Source organism: Dermacentor andersoni, chromosome 2 (genome assembly GCF_023375885.2).
Source record: "Dermacentor andersoni chromosome 2, qqDerAnde1_hic_scaffold, whole genome shotgun sequence".
Taxonomy (NCBI): Eukaryota; Metazoa; Arthropoda; class Arachnida; order Ixodida; family Ixodidae; genus Dermacentor; species Dermacentor andersoni.
Genome location: NC_092815.1, coordinates 199319622 through 199342874, shown reverse-complemented (window position 1 = coordinate 199342874; position 23253 = coordinate 199319622). Strand labels below are relative to the sequence as shown.

At 46.9% G+C, this 23253-nt stretch overlaps 1 protein-coding gene across 2 annotated transcripts in view; it reads right to left on the bottom strand.

The window, feature by feature from the left end:
* Dus3 (Dihydrouridine synthase 3) overlaps positions 1 to 23253 on the bottom strand; it is a 99967-nt gene that overhangs the window by 18560 nt on the left and 58154 nt on the right. For both annotated transcript variants that reach the window (XM_055075916.2, XM_050187049.3), the window contains exons 10-11: positions 16398 to 16476; positions 1364 to 1499 (exon numbers count right to left, since the gene is read on the bottom strand). In XM_055075916.2, coding sequence (XP_054931891.1) covers positions 1364 to 1499; positions 16398 to 16476 — 215 coding nt within the window. The remainder of the gene's footprint in view (positions 1 to 1363; positions 1500 to 16397; positions 16477 to 23253) is intronic.

Genomic DNA, 23253 nt, shown 5'->3' with positions numbered 1-23253 from the left:
TACCTTCAAGCATCAAAAGAAGTGAAAGCTTCAGCATATGTTGTTATGAAAGTCTTCCAACATTGTTAAAGCCACAGGGCTTGCTGAAACAGTGACACAGAGTGCTACAAACACATTGCACATCGATGTTTTGCATCTGCTTGCTTACGTAAAGCATGCATATAATGTGAACACGAGTCCACATGGTTCATCAAGGGCTTCATGGGATGCAGATCCTGGCAAGTGTTTTCAGCAATTGTAACTATCTGTGCACACGGTAACTGTAAGATTCCTCTAGCAGCAAGAGGTACCTCGTTCTCAAAAATTATAGTTGACTCCCGTTATTTAGACCCTCGTGGGACCGCAAGTATTGGTGGAAGGATGTGAAAGGATAATTAAGAACCGGCAGCAAGATGTATTCAATACAGCATTCCAATAACTATACATGCCATCATTGGTCAGTGGCCTAAGAGCTCAACACTATCGTCAGCACTGAGAAAATGGTCAAAATAAATATTAATATCAATTATCAATGAAATATCAAAATCAATTAATTATCAATATCAATCAAACATCAAAATGGGCACAGCGGATGTTGTCATCATCATTGTAGGATGGGGAGCTGCCGTCATTGTCTTCGATTAAGAAAACAGTAGTGTCATCTGCTGAATTTCTTGTTCTTTCCTCGCCGGTAAGTCTGTAGCCGCTCATCTGCCATTGCCGGTTAATTAGTATATCGCGTTGTGCATACTTTATCCACATTCCCCGCCAACTACGTATTAACGAGGTCTTACTATTGAAATTATTATTTTTTCATTCACCCTTAACTTTGAATTTAAGTTTTGTTTAAGTTTAAGTTTTGAATTGTGGAAAGGAAGAGAGCATTTTCAACATGTGTTACCGAATTCATGCGGCGAAAAATACACAGCCACTCTTCACATAGAAGGTGTTTGAGAGCTTGCACCCATATTGCTAATTGTTTTCAAGTCTGTAAGAATTTCGTTAGAGGAACTCACATCCGAAACGAAATATCCGATATTTGCTATAAGCATACATTACATTCGTTACACCCGGATATCGACAGTATATGCTTTAGCTTTACTTTGTTATATCTGATAAATTATTGTACCAGTGTCCGTTAGATTGTCTTAATTAGCAAACTTAATGGAAGCTTATGCAAAAAAAAGGGATAAAAACAAAAAGAAAAAGAAAGCATGTTTGCCATCTGTGCCATCTTTGCCATGGCACAGTTCTTGAGCGCAGTGACAGAGCATTTGTCACTTCAATGAGGCATCATGATTGATCTTACCTAAGTCAAAGTAATGACTTGATTTATTGAGAAAACGGCTTTTGGATGCCTAAGTGTACCACAGGAGACTGTTACCTCTGTATCAGAGCCCCAGTGATCGAGGCCATAGGCAGTGTATTTGCGCAGAATGTCGAGGCGCTCTGAAGAAGAGATGTCCCAGTGTCGCCGCTCCTTGATCTCCGTGAAAATCCATGGCTTGATAAGAGCTCCCCTGTCAAACACACAAGACATTTGTACCAGCTTGAGTCATCCTGGCAGGCCACAAGAATGCTAAAGATTCCACCAGATGCGCCATGAGCAAAGCCAGTGCCCCAAGAAGTGGGGGACAATAAAGGGCTTTCGGAACCTAAATGGATGCACCATTCGACGCTGGTCCTGCCCACCTGTGCCTTGAGCCTTGCTTTCTTTAGTGAAGGTAAGTGATAATGGCCCCACCATGCCATGCCATGGTGCAGGAGGTGTGTAAACCAGCAAAAAGGTGAAATGCCGACACCTCTGCGCTGTCTCTTATGACAGCTATTGCAAGTTTCTGTAAGGTCTTTTCCACTATCCTTAGCAGTGATCCAATCTGTTCCACAGCCTATACACTTAAATTTGATTCACCAATAATGTCCTGCTACACATTCCAATTTCTTTCAGTTCAGTTGATTTACAATCTGAATGGAGATAAAGGAATCAATGCCTGCCCCCCCCCCCCCCCCCCCCCCCCTCTCACTACATCTCAGTTCCTATGTGTATTTATGAGTTTTGGCGACTTTAGGGCCACTTCATTACCCCCATGGGGGCTTTCCTACCATCTTCATTACATTATATTACCGAATAGCAGCATATTTATGACACACTAATACAGCTTGGTGCAGGTCAAAAGAAATTATCAGGATCCGATGCACTGTGGGAATTGATGTTAAGCGAAAATTTCTGTGCTGTTTGTTTTGATTGACGATAATGAGTGGTGATGCTGACAGCAAATGTTTAAGTTCAGGACCAAGTCGGCACATAGGCAAGATATCAATCGGCTAATACAAGCGTACCAAAGAACAAAGCAGGACTTCCTTAAGAAAATCGAGAAAAGATACATCTCACAAACGATGCCCACCATACACCCTGACTACACAAGGCAGGCAAATGACGAATTAGACAATGAAATCAGCGAGTCAGAGGTCAGGGCAGCCCTACAGAAACTCAATACCAAGTCAGCACCCGGACTAGATGGGATCTTGGACGATGAGTCTACAACTAAGTTAAATATATTAACGAATGCTGGGAGGCAGGGCAGATTCTGCAGCAATGGAAGACGGCACAAATCGTGTTAATGCCTAAACTGGGCAAGCAACTGCAGATTAAGAACTTGAGACCCATACCTCTTAGTTCTTGCGTGGGGAAACTTATGGAGCACATGGTCCTAGCTAGGATAACCACCTACCTCGAGGACTGGGATGCACTCCCACCCATGATGATAGGATTCAGGAGAAACCTCTCAAAGCAGGACGCTCTGTTACAACTAAACATCAGATCATAAAAGATTCGGGCATACCAACAAAAACAATTTTCATGTTGGGCTTAAAAAAGGGCCTTCGATAACGTAACACATGCAATGATACTAGATGGAGTAGGAGAACTACGACTTGGAAAACAGACGTACGATTATGCATGCAATTTCCTAACGGGCAGAAAGGCAAAGATCACAATAGCAGACCTAGTTTCGGAGGAGATTGAGATAGGCAGCGCAGGTATGCCAAAGGACTCGGTATTACCACCGATGTTATTCATTGTGGTGCTAATCGGGCTGCCAGCCAAGCTACAAGAAATCGAGGGGCTCAATCATACCTTATATGCAGACGATATCACCCTATGGGTAAGAAACGGAAGTGACAAGAAAATAGAACAAATGCTTCAAATAGCGGTCAAAACAGTCGAACGATATCTAAAGGGGACAGGGCTAACCTGCTCGGCAGAGAAATAGGAGCTGTTGCTGTATAGACCTACTCTCAGAGGCCGCAAACCAGGCAACTACAGGGAAGACCTCACTTATAAAGAGGAGATACAGTTAAAGATGGCCGATGGGAAACCAATACCCAAGGTTGACAGGATCAGGGTATTGGGGCTCCTCATCGAAGCCAGAGCAACAACGGAGAAACCCTCAGAAGACTGGAGGGAACTGTAGTGCAAACCATGAGGCTAATCAAAAGGATAGCAAACAAACACAACAGCATGAGAGAGGAAAACATGATCAGGTTAATACAGGGCTTCATCACAAGTAGAATAGTATATGTAGCGCCGTAATTGAAATGGCAGGTCGCGTAAAAAATAAAACTAGAATGCCTCATTCGAAATATATACAAACTAGGCATAGAGCTACCGATCAGCACCAGCATGGACAACTTGCTGCAATTAGGCCTACGCAACACGATGGTCGAGCTCATTGAAGCGCAATGTACAGCACAATATGAACGCCTCTCTAAGACTAGAGCAGGCAGACACATCCTAGAGAGATTAGACATAGGTTACCACACACAGCATGGTGTCAAGGTGGACATCTCGAGAAAGACGAAGGAAACAATGGTAATACCTCCCATACCAAAGAACATGCACCCAGACACAATAAGGACAGACGAGAGAACAGAGCAAAGCAAATACAGAGATATTCGGCAGCAACAAGGACGCAGTGTCCGTAGACGTGGCTCAATACCGTCACAGACGGGGGTTTACGGCAGCCGTATTCAATAGTAAGAAACAGTGTAAGACGTGTGCGGTGATACGCACAACAAGTAATGAGAGAGTGGAAGAAGTAGCCATAGCGCTTGCAGTAGCTCAGGCTAACGCGACCCTGATAGTCAGCGACTCTCAGACAGCAGTAAGAAACTTTGTCAATGGCCGAATCTCCCTGGAAGCACTATGAATTCTTCTTGCAGGAGGTCAAGATTGCAAAAGAAAGATATACATGACATGGACAACCGCTCACGCCCTCGCAGAGGACGGCAGCAATGAGGCAGCACACAAAGCAGCTCGAGGACTTACGGACCGAGCCGTGGTTGCAAGTGACGCCCCGGCACCCTCTGGACGTGACGGTGTGGTAGATAAGTGGGAGTGGGAGGACCTAATGACCACATATAATGACATCACAAAACACTATAGGTTACAGAGAGGCATATTCCCGCGACCTAACCCAAAATTGACAAAAAAAAAAAAAAAAAACAGTCTGTCGCATGGCGGCAGTTACAAACTATGACATATCCAAAGCCTGCGCTCTCGCACAACATATATCCGGATATATATCAAACGGACAAATGCAACACATGTGAATTCAGAGCCGCTCTGGAGCATGTATTATGGGGATGCCGAAGGATATGTAACAATAATGAGGACGCGGCCTCTAGCAACAGCCTTCGCATGCGCTGGGAAGCCGCGCTGTTCAGCCCCACATTCGAGGATAAACTACGGGCCGTCCAGCAGGCCGAGGATGCCACCAGGACCCACCAACTCGCAGCGCACGCAATAAAGTTATTTCCTCCTCCTTCAACATACAGGAGTGGTGAGTTGACATTTAACATTATGAGGGTCCTTCAATACTTCAATCTGGTGATGAAACTGTGGTATCCGTAACTTCTGGTTTTGGTTTTGGGTCTTTACATCAGGGCGCCACTCAGCGCCAAATGCTGTAAGTTGCCTCCTGTAAGTTGCCTCCTCAGAAATAAACATTCATTCTTTGTCTGGTCCCCGACTGAAGCAGTCCGGCTCTTTCCTGCGGCACTGCGCACCCTGGCCGTTTAGGCCTCATGCCGTAACCCTTTCATACGGCCGCCCCGTCGAAGCTACAACAAACTGGCGACGAGGTAAACCCTTACTCTGCTTCCTACGTGCCCTTGCCGTACTACTTCTCCTCCTCCTGCTTCCGGCATGCAAGACGCCGCAACTACGTCTCCTCCGTCAACCACAATTTCTCCGCCTTTGTTCTCGGTGCACAGCATGGCGTTCGTACCCCCCATGCCGCCTTTCCTGCCGCTACCTGGTACTCCTGCGGTACCGTGGCTCACGTGGAAACGGTACTTTTGCACGTTTCTTGAGGCAACCGGAGGCGAGGCACTACAAGATGAGAGGAAGAAAGCAATTTTACTGAGCAACTTAGGCTTCGAGGGGCAGCGTCTCTACTATGACCTCGCGTCGCAAACAGACCAGACGTGTACTACGTTCGAAGGCATTCTCCGCATCTTTGACCAGCACTACGAAGAATGCACCAATCCCCTGGTGCACCGCATTATCTTCCGGGACAGGAAGCAACTACCTGGGGAAACCTTCCAGGACTTCGTCACCGCGCTACAAAGGCTAGCGCCTGCTTGTGTGTTCGGCGCTTGGCATGACGAGTCCCTTCGCGACCAAATCCTCCAAGGCGTCGCATCAAAAAGAGTACGAGAACGGCTGCTATACGAAGGAGCATCCCTCACGCTCAAGAAGGCCCAGGAAATCGGATGAACTGTACAAGTTCACAAAGAACTTGAAGTCTTTAACAGCTCGTCTGTTTAGCGCGTCTCGACGCAATGCCAAGATGGCGTCGACAGCCATCACCTTCCTCGCCCGGGCGTGCAAGATGGCGGTTCCTGCCACCCTTCTCCCTCAACCCGGCGGCTTCAAGATGGCGCCCGGCGGCTTCAAGATGGCGCTCGGCGGCATGGCAGAAAGTCGCGACCTGGGGAGGCTGGCCAACATGGCACGCGGCTCGAACTCCGCGAAGCCAGTCGAGACATTGCAGGCCATTGCTACCGATGTGGTTCACCTCACCACATCGCATCTGATCCAGGGTGTCCAGCCAAGCACGTTTCCTGCCGTGCGTGCGGAAAAGTAGGAAATTTCGCTTCAGTTTGCCGTTCGAGCAACTGAAAGCATCGACAGTCCCCTGCTCGTACGCAGCTTGTTTTCGCTGCATGCCAACAAGTGTCAGGAGTTCCAGCTGACCCAAGCATTCAGTTTCCGTCTCTCCCGCACAACGCTCCCTCGGAGTTCGCCCAGCCGTACTCAGGACAATCGGGACTTGTAAAGGACTTCATCCACGACGTTCATCTTCGAGCTTCAATGCAACCAGTCTCGGCGAAACTGGGTCCTCAACCTCGGGTTCTCCGTGAGCAAGTCTGCGCTGCAAACGGTATTTCGTCTCTGGAAAACAAAGTTCAGTCAGTTTTTCAGGCACCGCAGCCAACTGACAAGAAGTCGCTGCATTCATTTCTCGGTGTCACGCGATACTACGCTAACCTGATTCCCCAGTACGCTGAATTGGCAGAGCCGCTTAGGAAACTGCTAAAGCAAGGACAACTGTTTGTCTGGGATCAGGATACCGAGTATAGCTTCCAGACTATTAAGGAGGTAATTGCATGCGAATTCGGCTCTTACGCTTAAAGTGTTAAGACTTACGTGGACCGTCGTCGTGCATCAAAATGCCCTCAATTTCGTCCAGGAGATCTTGTCCAAGTACGCAACTCGAGAAAGTCCGATCCTAAATACTCGGGACCATTTAAGATTTAGCGTAGGGTAGGTCGCAATACTTTCACGCTTGAAAATGGCAAACAATGGAATGCATCCAAACTTGCGAAATGCCTTGCACTACAGGATTTTTTTGGAAAATTCACTGAAAAGAGTCACTCCAGTGACTACCCGCCCGTCCCTTGACGATTGTCTTCCACCTTTTCTTCCAGTTACTACTGGTTTAGGGGGTACATTACGTTTCTTGTAGTGTAATCGTGCAATACGCACATCATTACTATGGTGCTGACTGCCATACGAATTTCTTTTATGTCAAAAAGTTTTTTTTAACATTAAACATCCTTAGCATTGTTACGGGGGGGCTATGGAGTGTAAAGTGCTTTTACGCACAGTGCCCAATACACAACAGCCACAGAGACTGTCTCGAGTCAGGCTCAGGGCGAATGAGCCACCCATCAGTGCTGTCTCAGGGGGCACACAGATGTTTGTTACTGTCTACTTTTGTACTCTGTGAATTCTTTATGTGTTATCGGCGTGTGCAAGGCTGCATCTCATCGTCCTCCCAAGACGGGTACTGGAACTGCAGAACTGGAGTGCAATAACTCATATTCAGTTTTCATGTGCGTGTTTTTTAAATGGGGAAGCCAGGGATATCATCTTCTATTGTGTAAAGATGTCATCACTAATCATGTGTGTTACAGTGCTAACATGTGTTCTTTGACTCGTGAATTACTTTTGTTGCGAGGACAGCGAGTAGAGCATTTTTCCTTTCAAGGGAGAGGTGATGTGGTATCCGTAACTTCTGGTTTCGGTTTTGGGTCTTTACATCAGGGCGCCATTTAGCGCCAGACGCTGTAAGTTGCCTCCTCAGAAATAAACATTCATTCTTTGTCTGGTCCCCGACTGAAGCAGTCTGGCTCTTTCTTCCGGCGCTGCGTGCCCCGGCCGTTTAGGCCTCATGCCGTAACCCTTTCGTCCGGCCGCCCCGTCGAAGCTACAACAGAAACTTCCCCGAAAGGTTTATATAGGGACAAAAGATGGCACCAGAGGTGCTGGCGTAAGTAGAAGGTCAACAATCTGCTGTGCCAGGTGGCTGGGCTGCGCGATCATGCAAATCTTTCACGAGAAAATGCGCCTCTCCCACATTTATTTCAGCATGTTTGTAGAGTAAACGTGCTATGGGAACTTTTGGCAAAATAATTTAATGTGCGATGCGTTTGTGTTTAAATTATACATGGCCCTGTTTTATGATTGACATCTCGCCCCCTAGCAGCCTTCCCTGCAAAAACTGTTTCGTTCAGCTGTCTCTATTTGCACTTTGTCTAGTTAGTTGGAAAAGTCAGTCACATTTGGTTAGCTAGTTCAGTGTGTTAGTTATTACTTGATTAGTAAGTAATTTAATTATATTTGCTTAGTTATTAATTTGGTAGGTTATTAGTGAATAATTTTGTTATTTCAGTTAGATAACTTAGTTGGTTAGCTTTGTTAGTTTATTTGGTGTATTACGTAGTTGTTATTATGTAATTCATTTATTGGTTGAGTTGCTTTTGTCACTGTACTTTGTTACGTTACTTATTATTGAGTACAGTTAAGTAGTTGCTGCATTTGCTATTAAGTTAGGTTAGTTAGTTATTAGATTATAATTAGTTAGTAATTAGTTTAGTAATAATTGGAACTAATTTAATAATTTGGTAATAATTTAGTAATTCGTTGGTTAGCTATGTTATCTTGAAACGCTGGTTTCAAACTAACATGACGCAAATAAAAGTGCGATGTGAACTTGCTCTGTAGTCAATTTCTAATGATGGAGTAGGCCAAGTGTGTAATTTGAATTATGAATTAAGATGCTGCTGCAAACGCAATTGATCCTGGAAATGAAACAAGGCGTTATAGCTGTTTTGAAATTGTTCAAATTTGTTAAGACTGTACAGAAACAGAGCAACGATTTGTACATTGTGTCGACAATATTCACACACTGATACAGGCAGTCGACCCTTGTGCAATAGCGAGTGCACGCATAGAACGCCTGTGGCACATGTTCAGTGCCAGCGCCGCTGTGTGTCCACTGCGGACACTATATGAAGCTCTCCCATAGCGTTATGTGAAAGTTTCATGACCAGATAGAAAGTTTTGAAGGAGCCTGATGTTACCTTGCATGCACCACTGCTGTTTGCCTGCGCAGTACACAGAACACACGGGAAACGTGTTTGCTTGAGGCATTGTTAAGCGCCATTGTTAGTAGCCTATGAGAGGGCCGAGCTTCGCCATTGCCTCACATGGCACATCGCATCATGGCAAAAGTGTTGGCAGAATGCCAAAACCAGAATCGGATTATGAGTCACGCCGTAGTGACAGACTCCAGATTAATTTTGACCCCCTGGGGTTCTTTAACCTAAATCTAAGTACACAAGAATTTTTGTATTTCACCCCCGTTGAAATGCGGCTGCCACGATGGGGATTGAACCCATGACCTCGAGCAATGCCACGTGATACTTTTGCAGGGGGTCCCGGATAATTTACAGCTGTCAAGGGGGCATTGTGGCGACGCTCAGGGAGCTCCAGAGTGCATTGTGCACATGGGATGCGATAGAATAGTACAAACGAGTTTTCTGTGTCGCCTTTCTTCTCTGCCATGTTCCTTCCACGTAATGCACACTCTGAACCACCTCCCGACACGGCGTGCAAGACAGCTATAGCAGTAGCAGTTGAAACCCTGAAGGAAGAGGCAAAGATACCGTAGGTTCACTTTAAGAGTGGCCGACTACACTCTTAAACAAATATACACCCTTTGGGTCGTATCTTGACACACAACAATAATCGTCATCTGTCTTGCTTGAGTTTCCTTTCTTAAAAACGTTGCGCTTGCTACTTTCCTGTCGACAATGCTCTGTCATGCTGATAATGCGCATGCCGTTCGTGACTTGGAAGTATCGGGCTCGCAGCATTAAAGGAAGGAAATGCGAACAAGACAGATGACGATTATTGTTGAGTGGCAACATAAGACCGAAAGGGTGCAATTTTGTTTCAGACTGTAGGTACACTGACCTACACTCTAAAAGCCAACTTATACACTTTGGGGTGTATCTTTGTCCCGCTACCACAATCATTATCTGTCCTGCCTGCGTTTGTTTTCTCGAAAACTCTTCGCTCACTATTTTCATGTCAAGAATGCTATGTCACACTGATAATGCCAATGCCGTTCGTGGCCTGGAATTACCAGGTATGCAGCATTAAAGAAGAAAAAGGCCTGCAAGATAGCTGATGCTTATCGCATGATATTGCATAAGGGCCCCAATTTCTTCTCACAATTTTGATGAGGGCCGGCCCCTTCTAGGGACTGGGTCATTTGGTCTAGTTTTTCTGACCACGAGTATGAAATCCACCGTATTCTAATCTCAGTGAGCTGACAGAAGAGCCAAAAGAGCTGGCTGCAAGAACTAACTGCACAAAGAAAAAAATGGCACTGGTGACTTGTGTGCTGTCCCGAAGGAACATGGAGCGCAGCTCTTGCTATTCAGTAGCAGTGCCTGAAAATTAGCTGATGCACATGTGCAGCATCAGCGCACTAAACACAATTGCTTTTTTGGTTGGAAGCTTCTTTTTGGTTGCAAACTTTGGGCTGCCATGTTGGGGGTATGGCCCTTACATCGGTGTCTTGAAGCGGCAAGAGATGCCTGGACGATGATGAAGTGGCGTCAAAAACATGAAAGCATGCGCACTGCGCTGCCTGCACCGTGCACGACACTTTGACGCCCGTGCGCTTATGGTGTAGCAAAATAATAAATCAAGAAGACACCAACAAATAAGCAAGCACCACAAAAGTGTTCAGCGAATCGGCAAAAAACGTGTGGCTCATGCAGCCTAGAAAAGAAGAAGAGTCCATGTCGGCAAGACAGGTGGAGCTGAGAAAAGGAGCAAGGAAGATGCATTGGCTTAAAAAAAAATTAAATTATGGGGTTTAACGTTCCAAAACCACTTTCTGATTATGAGGCACCCCGTAGTGGAGGACTCCGGAAGTTTTGACCACCTGGGGTTTTAACGTACACCTAAATCTAAGCACACGGGTGTTTTCGCATTTTGCCCCCATCGAAATGTGGCCGCCATAGCCGGAATTCGATTCCGCGACCTCATGCTCAGCAGCCCAACACCATAGCCAATGCAATGGCTCGGGTCGAACGTCAATGTTCGCGAAGCCACCAGCTTTCGGAAGGACCAGGTTGAGCACCAGCACACAAGGGGACCTCTAAATGACACATCTTCTGCTCCCGTCAACCAGCAGACTAACAAGAGTCTGCGAGAGTATTCCTGCATCTCCGCTCATGCAGTTCGTGGAGTGACGCACCACACCAGGTGTCGAAGGAACTTGGTTGAGTGCTAATGCCCAAGGGGACTTCCTAACGACGCGGCTTTCGCTTCCGTCAACCAGACAATGAGCCAAAGTCTGTGAGAGCTCACCTGGCGTCTCCACTCATGCCATTCATGGAGCGGCGCAACACCAGCCGAACTGTGAGTGTGCTGTGATGGTCGCTCTGAACGCTGTGTAGGGACGTTTGGTCTCGCTTGCTCCCGTGCCCTGTGCCCTTGTACTTGCATTTTGTATTTAATAAAGGGAAATGAGACATCCACCAAACAGCAAATTGCTATGTTTGGAATTGCAAGTATGTTTGAATTGCAACCTGGCAGGCTTCTGCAGAACTATTACGTCAAATTCTTGCCTTTGCTCCGAGTTGTTGACAAATTCGACTTCGCCCTGCCATCTGCTAGCTGCCTGGTTCAGGTGGCAGAGCGGCAGCCCCGAAAAGGCGGTGGTCCCGGGTTTGAGTCCCGGACCAGGATGAATTTTTCTTCAACTGCGAGGCTTTTCTTTCGAGGAGCCCATTTGGGTTTCCTTTGTAGCAATTTGCTACGTGTGGGGGGATGTCGCATTTCCCTTTATTAATTCTCTCCACCTTGCCGGCTTCTGCAGAACTATCACGTCAAATTGCTAATGTTTGAATATATGTTTACGTGTGGCGATTGTTTCAGTTCGTTCCTTGCTGCCCTCGGAGGCATCTCTGACTCACACAACAAGCCTGCTCCCTAAAGCACATTGTAACAGCAGTTTATATGGTATTGTTGTCACACAAAGATACACCCCCAGGGTGTCTACCAAGTTGACGTTTCCAAATTCCCTGAGTTTTCCAGGTTTTCCCTGAGTGCCTTAGCAAAATTCCTTGAGTGACACAGAACTTTGTTTTACGTCAAGACAGGCTAACACTATGTCGCCCGATGCTGTCACTCCGTAGTAAGCATGCTCAAAAATTAAAAAAAATAAATAAAACGACATAATCCAGTTTGAGTAGTAAGGACTAGCATTTATTTTATTCAAAAAGAAATCTGAAAAGGGGGGGTTAGTAAAAGGCACAGCGAATAAGATATCTTTAAAAAAAATGGTAAAACTGATTGCAAATTGAGTAGAATATTCCCAAGTACGAATAAAAAGGAGATGCATACAGGAACAAATGTTTTCGAATATCCCCTTCAGTCACAAATTATGATCAACTGTCGATACATGTGTGAAACATTGATGGTGCTTGAGACTCCACTGAAAGCAACTCAAGGTGGTATAATGACTGATGATGAATCAATATAGTTACAGAGTACCGTATTTACTCGAATCTAGGCCGACCCCAATCCTAAGCCGACCTCCTAAAGTCCGAAGCGAAAAAAAAAAAAATATATATATATATATATTACCTCGAATGTAGGCCGAACAAAAAAAGCGAGGACAGCATTCACATAATGCAAACAGCATTTATTGAATCTGAACGTGCAGAGCTCATTCAACGTCGTCGTCGCTGCTAGACTCGTCGCTGTGTCCTTGTCACTGTCACCTTCAGACAGTGCACTATCTTCAGTACTGTCAAGCGCATTAGATATGCTGCACTTTTTAAAGGCACTTACGATCAAAGTACCTGGGATGTCGTCCCACACTGCAGCTACCCAGCCTGCCAGTTGCGATAGCGATGCACGTTTGATGTGGCCAGTTGCCGTTAGCATGTGGTCTTCGCCAGTCAACCAGTCCATGTAATATTTCCACAGACAATCCTTGAAAGGTTTGTTGATGGCTGCAAGTGGCTGCATCAAGTGGCTGCCTGCATCAAGTGGCTGCAACTGGCCCGTCATGCCGCCCGGTATGACAGCGAAGTCCGTGTTCGCTTGGGCGAGCGCAGCCTTCACGTTGTCGGTCAAGTGCCCACGGTAAGAGTCGACGACAAGGAGCGAGTTCTTCGTCAAAAGGGCTCCTGGACGCCGTCGCCACACAATCTTGACCCACTCTTCCACCATTGCACCCGTCATCCGCCTGTTCTCATTTGCCCGCACAATGACATTTCTTGGGAAAGTTTCTCGAGCAGGCAGTGTCTTCCTTTTAAATATCATATAAGGAGGGAGTTTATGTCCATCAGCTGTGCAGCACAGCATCACAGTTGCGTGCTGCTTCTCGTAGCCCGCAGAGCACACCTTCACCTCCTTGGCACCCGTTTCATTCACAGTGTGCGCCACTGGCATATCAAAATACACAGCCGTCTGGTCGGCGTTGCCGATTTGCCCAAGGTTGTAGCCTGCCGCTTCTCTCTTTAGCCGCACGTAGCGCTGAAAAGCTATCAGCTTTTCTTTGAAATCGCTTGGCAGCTTCTGGGTGATTGAAGTGCGACGTCGGAGGCTGAAGCCGAAGTGCTTCATGAATTCCTGAAGCCAGCCCCGGCTGGCTTCGAAATCCTTTGGTGTTAGGCCTTGCTCCCTGTACGGTGTACGGTTGGCTACTCGCATGGCTAGTAGCGGCTGCGATACTGACTTTTCTAGATGGCGCTAGCTATGCACCATATTTAGCAGTTTCAATAAAAAACTGGCACGTTTTTTAAAATCCTCGAATCTAAGCCAACCCTAGAGTTTGGAATATGATTATTTGAAAAAAACTATCGGCCTATATTCGAATAAATACGGTAACTAAATATTTGATTATTGTTAAGTCAGTAATGCTATGTTTCTTCATCGAAAGGATTAAATCCCTCGCTCAAATTACATGAACAAGTTACATTGGCCTCAAGCTAGTCAAGAAATAAAAAACATATGTATTTCAAGGTTGCTACTGACATGACCCACGTCAAGCTTCACGTAAAACATGGTAGTGCCTTCACCAAGTAATTTAGGTTATCACAATGTTCACTCTGCCCTAAGCTTAATGTTTGTGCTCTATTCCTTGCTACCACTGCACAGAAATGGCAAAAATAGGTTGTGTCCACAAATGTGGATGTCGTGACTGAAGAGGACACGAGCTATTTTTATCAACTGATAGCCAGCTCGTTGGTATGAGGCCCGAACTTTGTCACAAGTGAGATGCTATCTTCAGTGTTGTGTTTCACTGCTTTAAAGAGTTTATTTTGGTTTGGATGAGGGACACGCGCATCTTGTTGTCAGCTAACACTTTGTTTTTTAGAGCGCTGCTCTTCTGCACCCATTCCCGTGTTTTGTGCCACCGTTAAGCCTCACCGTCGGCCTCGTTGTAACCAAGGTCACGCGCTGCTCTAGCTGCGCGCCCTCCTGCTGCCATCTCTTGAGCGTGGCGCGAGTCTTGATCTGCCCTTGTCCTCCAAAGCCGGAGCACGTGTTCTCGCCTACCCTCTTGCCTCCTTCCTTCGCGCAGCGCCATTGCGGTGACTCTCGCCGCTACTGTCCACTGTGCCTTCACCGTCCCTTTTCCCACTGTCGCGGGGTGCCGGCGGTGGCCGCTCCTTGCCACCTCGCACGTGATCCACGGCTGTACGCTCCTCCATATCTGTGTCGCATAGCTGTACGGCTCTCAGCCGTGTCTCTCCCTTCCCAGTTTGTGGGGGCACGTTAGTCAGTGGCATTTGTCGCCTCTGGCAGTGCTTGCACCTTGCCGTCCTTCCTATACCTCCCTCTACCTGGCGCAGTGCTGTTGCGGTAACTCAAAAGACAGTTATAGCATTTAGTCCTCTTACATCTACTTCCCACCCCAACCTTGTGCGGCCACATTCAGGCCTGTCTGTGAGTGAATGAGTGTGTGACCTCTACTCAATACCCCTGTTCTCCACCCGTTTCCTCATCCCACCTCAGAAGAAATATTAAATAATAATTGCTAATCTCCCCTCCCCCCCTAATGCGGTGGTGACCCACTAGCTCGATAGTGGCGGATTATGGTGTGTGCTGCCCAATCCGAAACGCAGAACCGCCTCCGTTCGGCACTGCCTGTTCTGTATGCGGTTGCCTGTTGTTGAAATAAGGCAGCAGCTGCACTCAAAGATCGCATTACCAAGAAGCGTAATCGTAAGCCAATTTTTGAGCTCAAGCTCCTTGAAAGAAGGGGGCGGCACGCTCCCTTTCTCGTTCATTTCTCAATGTGTAGGTCATTTCTACTCTCGTTCTCCTTCCACAACACGTTCGCCCCACAGACCATTCGAAGCTGAAGCGTGAGTTGTACAGTCAACGTCAGATTTTTCTCACTCCCTAGGGGCTGCGAAAATGTCCAAAAAATTGCGCAGTTAAAAAAAAAATGTGTGCGTGTCTTTTACTGCCGTTAAGGGCTCAAATCGCCACAGGCACATCCAAAAAGGCCTACCAGTACACTTATTAGGTATATCGGTGCTCGTACAGTGACAGGAGATGGCGGGTGGACGCGTATATAATTACGGAATGATACTGTGTCCCATGACAATTGCACCTTCTCACTCTTGTTATGCTTCACCGCATAACTTTACTACATTGAGGTGAAGCTGATTTGCAATGTGCCGTGCTTTCCAAGCTTCGAAGCCAATCGCGAGGACCACAAAGACGAAGTCGGTGCCATTGCTGACGGCGGCGAATTCTTTCAATGAAAAGCATGGCGCCGAATGGCAAGAAGCTTAACAGCGAACATCGAAGCAGCTACGCCTCGCGTTTACTGCGGTGGTGGCTACAGCTTGCCAGCGGATCTGCATGCGAGTGTCGGTGTGAGGCGGCGAGGTAATAAAAACGGCGGAAGTGGTGGCTTTGATTAATGCCGTTTCGGACACGCAGTCAAGGCAAAAAGTTCAGAATATCGGGCGGCAAAGGGTTCTTGCGTCCGAATTTCAGACATTCTCATACATTGATTCTATGGGGTACGTGGTGATGTCGCGAAGCCGTCCAATTTATCAGGTGTCCAGAAAGTGGGTCGTTGACTATACACTGGCAACTCCTCCAGCCAACAACACGGCGTCAAAAGACGATTAGTTGTGATCCCTCTCTTTTATGCAAGCGAGCATTACTGCAACTTTCGTTCCCTTTCAATAAAATTACAGCTAATTTTCCCTAGTAGAAGCACAAATTCCCCGAGTTTTCCCTGAGTATTTCCATACTATTCAAAATCCCGGAGAATTCCCGGTTTTCCCGTTTGGTAGACACCCTGACCCCAAAGGGTGTAAACAGTTTTTAGAGTGTACCACCAATAAAAGAATGCATTAAAATAAAGGAATATGTACAGTGCAGGCACTGTTGCTGCTCAGTAACATGCGACCTACCATTACTGAAAAAGGGAGAGAGAGGAGAGGAGGAGACATTGCTCTTTCTGCAAGTGACCTTGTCAAAATTTCAGTCCAAGCCAGACAACAAGACTCACCTGGCAATCATCAGGCCACTGACAGATGTTTCCGAAAGCCGTTTCTCAGCGTCCTCCCAGCTCAGGATGTCCCCGCTACCTGCACATATTCAAGGGGCTCAGGAATGTTTGGGGCACACAGCACAAGAAGGAATGTTCTTTACTTTTGTAATCTTGTGCATCTGGTGTACATTGCGAGAACAAGGTTGTTTTACATTCTGGTGTGCTGACATATCCACCAGTTAAGAAAAGCTTTTCTTTTTATTGTGACTAGAAAGGCTTAACATAATATAGAAAAGCTCACCGCACCTAAATGTTGTACACTGATGATTAACTTGCCAAAAAAAAACACTCTTTGCATTTGGGAGTGAATGCAATGTATCGAGGGAGCCTGAGTGCACTTCACCACCCACGCTTCTTCAGATAAAAGCTTTTTACATGAGCACTTCACAAGACATTTATGTCACTTGAAGAATGTTCAGACATTTCTATCGTGTTCAAACTGTTTATTTACAGACATTCCTGCATCTCCCCTTGCCCAATGCCCATTCTTTGGAACCGCAAGATATCTTGAATAAATGTTTCTAGAGAAACATGCCTGCAGATTGCATAAAAAGAGCAGTGTGAAGCAGTTAGCCACAGTAAGGTAATCTTGTAGGAAGATGCAATAAAACTGGGCAAACTGCATTTTCTTTCAGCTGAAATGCAAATGTAATCAACTTATTTATTATTGTAATGAAGCAGACGAGCCCCTGATTTGTGCTGACTGAAGACGAAGGACCGTGCCGTGACCGTGAGCGAGCCCAGTGCTACGGACAGCCCTTGCAGTGCCTTTATATATACCTAGCGTTCCACGTCGTTGCCAACAACGACAAAGGTTCTCGTGAATGACGGAAACGGCTGCTCCAGTATAGACTAGTGCCCACTGTGGGTACTCCCTCTACAACACATAACATTTTATGGCGAAGATTGAGATCTTGAGAACTTCAATGTATTTGCAGTTCTTGCCTCAGGAACTGCACCAGTCAGTTTCCCTCTTCAGTGGGAGCTCGACGATGCAGGGGCGAAATCTAATGCCGATGAGGGGAAAGGAATGCAGAGTTTCCGACCGGCGACCAGTGTCAAGATGGCACGATGAAAATGAAGGCGTGGCACCATATTGTGGTGCGTAGCTGGGCGTGTCAAAGGTGGTATGCGTAGCTGGGGCACCGCGGTGACAGAAGCGCGCCAAATGGGCAGCAATGCCGCAGGCGAAGCAGATATGCCGGTTGTATATAGTGCGTCACGTCTCGGTGGGATGAAAAAACTGTGGTGACGGTCGGGCAACTGGAAATAAAGCCAGATGCACGGGCGATGAAAAGGAAGCTGTCGGCGCAGGTGGCCGTGCAACCATGGCTGCATAACTGAGCGGGAGCGACATAGGATGAGTGGCAAAGTCGGTATAGGACAGCGGCACACTCATAGGATAGGGTTGGGGGTTATAGGAGCTGCAGGAAGCGCTTCGGATATCCGAGTCCGGATGGCTTGCTGCCGCATTGGAGGCAAAGCTGCCGTAGGTGTGTTGCTGTGAGGCAGCAGCAAGAGCTGCCTGGCCAATTCTTCATGAATAAAATCTTTGATATGCTGCGAGAAGGTCGAGTTGGTCAGGTCGGTAGAAACCGCGATGTTTGAGACGGAATCGATGTGCTGAATGTTCCGGCGGGCGATGGAACGTTGTCGGCACAGCTTGTCAAAGCTCTGGCAGAGGGTAATGAGGACGGATATGGTAGTTGGGCTTTTGGCCAGCAACATCTGGAATGCGCTGTCCTCGATGCCCTTGAGGATAAGCTTGATTTTGTCATCCTCTGACATGCTGAGATTTACCTGCTTGCACAAATCGAGAACATTCTCAATGTAGCTGGGGAATGTGTCTCCAGGCTGCTGTGCGCGCTGGCGTAGATGTTGTTCAGCGCGTAGCTTACACACAGCTGGGCGATCAAACACTTCGGTAAAAAGAGTTTTAAACACTGACCAACTTGTAAAGTCGGATTCGTGGTTGAAGAACCAAAGTTTGGCTACGTCGGCGAGGTAGAAAGGCACGTGGGTCAGCTTAGACTGGTCATCCCATTTGTTATGGGCACTTACATGTTCGTACGATGACAGCCAGTCTTCCACGTCGTGTTCGGCGGTCCCACTGAAAATGGGTAGGTCACGTTGACGAGGGACGCCGACGCAGACGACCGTGGCAGCCGGTGGTGCAGGCAACAAGCTTGCGGGATCAGGCATAGTGCAGGGCGATCTTGCTGGCAGGGTTCGAGTGCAGAGCTCCAGGATGAGGCGAAGGATCTCAGCAACCTCCACCAAATGCGATAAGGTTTATTGAGTTGACAACGTTGTGGAATGTTAGGTATATAAAGGCACTGCAAGGGCTGTACGTAGCACGGGGCTCGCTCGTGATCATGGCACAGTCCTTCGTCTTCCTCTTCAGTCGGCACATACACAGGGGTGCGTCTGCTTCATTACATAATCAATAATTGAATTTCATTATTTGGGAGCCAGTACCATATTTTCACAGCGGCAGTGCCAAACGTGTCTTACGTTAATGTCATTTTACTGCTTACGAAAACTCTGTGCTCATAAAAGTGACTGTTTGGCCAGCTAGAAACACTAACCTATTACTTTATTTTGCCTTAGCCAAAGCATACAGAGACACGAGCTATGTCCTTGAGCGTGGCCAGCCTGTTTAGTAAACCATTATGGGTGTCGCATTTTAATCCTTTGAGGGTCGGTTCTTTTTGCCATATGCTACCGCCCAGGGTCGACTTTTTTTTATTGCAGATTCCAATTCTTCTTAGGGACTTACTTCGAAAAAAATTTACCATAATTTTTCTAGGGTGACCGTAAAGTGAGAAAAAAATATTTTGCGTTGGTATATAGGTACTCTTCATTCATGAATAATAGCAATAAAAAAGAAATAAGCTTACAAGAATAAAAGATTTCATGTATTGTTACACACATAGTTAACCCTTTGACGGTCAATGACGTAAATATACGGCGCCGTCTGTCCGTTTAAAAGGTGCGCCAATTTCTTAACTTTTTCTTTTCTGTCATGTGCTGCCACTATGTGGCAATTTTTTTCACGCGCCTCCCTCTATCGCTTTTCGTTGCATGGTTTGTTTTTGCGCTAGTTTGCTGCCCCGTGTCTTGCAAGGGAGCGTGTGCAATGCACACGCACATGCTTGCGTGTGCAAATGCGGAAAGTTGCGGCCTCAACTGCTCCGACTCCTTAGACAATGTGGAAAAGTGTGTGCGTCGCAGGCAGCGAAATTGCCCAAGAAGAAGAAAATGCAGGACTATTTCATGCGAAACTAAGCTAGTTTCATCAATAAAGTGATTTTGTAAATGGTATGTGCTTTTATGACATCCAATTATTTAGCAGGCTTGTATCGAAATATGCTCTATAGCGAACTGATGGGCGTTTTATTGCGAGTTCGATACAGCCGGGTTCGACTGACGTTTACTCTGCAGAAGGTATGGCCGAACGTTAGGTTAGCTCCACTACGTCGTCTCTTTCGTCTTGTTGGTGATCGTCGTTTTTGTCCCTTTCGCAGCATTGTGACAATATTGCCAGGTATTGTCGCCGATGGCAGCAGCAAGTTTTGGGCATACCAGATTATCAATCTGGAGGACAAGACAGCGCGCCGTGGCAGACCGCTGCACCTCTTTGACGACAACTGCATGAATGTGCATCCTGGCGTGAGTCTCCAGCTTTCAACCGCAGCTTTACTCCTCCTCCGACCAGCTATCGTCATTCGCCATCACCTCACCATCGCTCACTTTCACCATCATTCCAGCTGGGAAACCAGCTGATGCGACTGATGGAGGTGAGGTCGTGGAACGGTCAAGCAGTTGCGGGACGGTCAAGTAGTCTTCCGCCTGTTGCCATGTGCAAAAACAAAGTGTGTCTGCGTTGATGCTTCAAATACTGATGCCTTAGTCGATACCAGTGCTACAGTTTCTGTAATGAGTGTTTTGCTTGAGAATCATCTTGGACACAAAGTGATGTTTGCGTGGGACCAAAAGACTACTTTTCGTGGAGTTGGGGGCAAACCTCTGTGGCCCGTTGGAGTTTGCTCTGCTATAGTGAGTGTGGGTGGACAAGATTTTCCAAATGAACTTGTTGCTTTGGAACACACCACTCGCAACATCAACCTTGCGATTGACTTTCTTGGTGAATGTGGTGCAATGTTAGATTGTGGGGATGGTGAAATTTTTCTTCAAAGTCACGTGATAACACCCACACCAACAGTATATGGCGTGGACAAGCAGAGTGTATTTCCTGTGTCCCACGATGTCTTTTTACCAGCTCAGAGCGTGGCATTTGTTCCGGTGACTTCCATGCATTGCCCTCTGCATCGCTGTAGTGGTTTAATTGAGCCGTACTCCCATACTATGTTGAAGAAAAATGTCCTGGTTCCTCGATTCGTTATAGAATGTGTAGATGGTCGTGCTCACGTGTGGACGGTGAACACATCTTAAGAGCAAGTTTTACTGCCAACATGACTCAAGCTGGCCACTTTTGACTCAGAAGCAACTGTCAGTATTGACGCCGTTGACGCTTCTATCGATGCGAGGGCAGTAAATTGCGACTACTCTGCGGAATTCTACCGCACGACGAACAAGTCGCTATCCTCTTCAGAGCAAAAAGAATTGCAAAAGGTGCTCATCTGCTATGCACCAATATTCGATTTCACACAAGATAAGCATCCAATTTCGCTTCCTGACTCGTGAACACAACAATGCATAAACACGGGCCAAGCGACACTTATTGGCCAGAAGCCATACCACGTCTCTTCCACAGAACAAAAAGTAATCACTGAGCAAGTTCAAGAAATGCTGTGGAAAGGCATTGTCCATGAGAGTCTTGCAGTACCTGGGCAGCTCCAGTGATATTAGTTAAGAAAAAGGAAAATTCTTGCAGATTCTGTGTTGATTATCGAAGGCTTAATGCAGCCACAAAGAAGGATATATACTCTCTGCCAGGCATCGACGATGCCAACATGAAGCCTCCTACTTCTCCTCCGTTGACTTGCGATCGGGATACTGGCAAATACCGATGCACCCAATAGATAAAGAATAACTGCAATTGTGACGCCAGACGGTCTCTTCAAGTTTAATGTCATGCCTTTCGGTTTATACAATGCGCCAGCAACTTTTGAAAGCTTTATGGACACAGTGCTGCAAGGATTGAAATGGGAGATCTGCATGTGCCACCTCAACGATGTAATCATTTTTGGCAAAACACTTGAGGAGCACAATCAGCACCTTGGTGTCATACTGGGCTGCATACAAAATGCTGGACTGGTTTTAAACTCAAGGAAGTGTCTCTTCGGTGAGCGCCGGACTATGACTGAGCTACGCACTGATGCTAGCAGTGTGGGCTTTGGCGCCGTCCTCGTTCAACTTCATCATGAGTGCCAGCACGTTGTTGCGTATGCAAGTCGGACACTGACAAGAGCGGAGTGCAATTACACTGTCACCGAATTGGAAGTAGTCACCTGGCAGTAGTCTTCGCAATCCAGAAGTTTCGGCCATATTTGTACGGTCACTATTTCAACATAGTGATGGATCATCATTCCCTTTGCTGGCTTGTTGGACTGCGGGATCCTTCTGGACGGCTGGCATGTTGGGCGTTACTCCTTCAAGAGTGGTTGGTGTCATACAGATGCCGATTGCTTGTCTCGTCTCCCGTCGCCAAACTCCACCGCGAATGACTTTGATGACTATGTTGCCAGCATTACCAAGTTTCCTGACCTCAGCACCTTTAAATGTGAACAATGTCATGATCCTACACTCACACCCCTATTGGAGGCTGCCTGCACGTCAGGTCAGACAACGGCGTTCCTGCAGTGTAACAACCTGCTTTACAAAAAGAATTACGCTGCCGAAGGTGCTTCCTTGCTCCTAGTCATTCCGGAATGCCTGCGTACTGCTATTCTTCGCGCCATGCATGATGACATCACATCGGGTCACTTTGGCTTTGCTCGCACGCTTCATCGATTATGCCAGCGCTTTTACTGGCCGAAGCTATGGAAGAGCACAAGACAGTTATTTCAAGTTGCCCAGGTTGTCAATGTCATAAGAAGCCGGGGACGCCTCCTGCAGGCTTTTTGCAACCAGTGAAACCACCTACCTCACCATTTGAAAAAGTTGGTATTGATTTGCTCGGCCCCCTTCCCAAGACTTCTACCAGTCGTCGCTGGATTATTGTGCACGTTGACTACTTGACACGTATACCGAGACTGCGGCGCTTACATCTACTACCGCCGCCGATGTGTTGTGCTTTCTGCTTCATTCTGTCATCCTGCGTCACGGCACTCCACCGCCGATGTTGTTGAAGAATTGCTGCGCCTTTGTGGTTTTACTTATCGCCATTCAACGCCGTACCACCCACAAACAAATGGCTGCACCGAACGCATGAATCGTACGCTTACCAACATGTTGTCAGTGTACATCTCAGCTGATCACAGGAACTAGGATGCCATGCTGCCCTTTGTCATGTACGCATAGAATACAGCCAAGCATGAAGTAACCGGGTATGCGCCTTTCTATCTGTTGTACGATTGCAGGCCCCAAATGTTCTAGGACACAATTTTGCCATTGCCACTGTTGGAAGACACAACCATTCCACAGACATTGTGTCGAGAGAAGAAGCGCATCAGTTCGCTCACTTAAGAACACTGTCTTCGCAAGTTTCAACCAAGGCATGCTATGATGCCCAGCATATACAAGCCACTTTCGTTTCTGGCAATCATGTGTTACTGTGGACACCTCTACGGAAGAAAGGCTTGCATCGCAAGTTCCTCTCAACGTACAGCTGTCCATTTGTGATACTCAG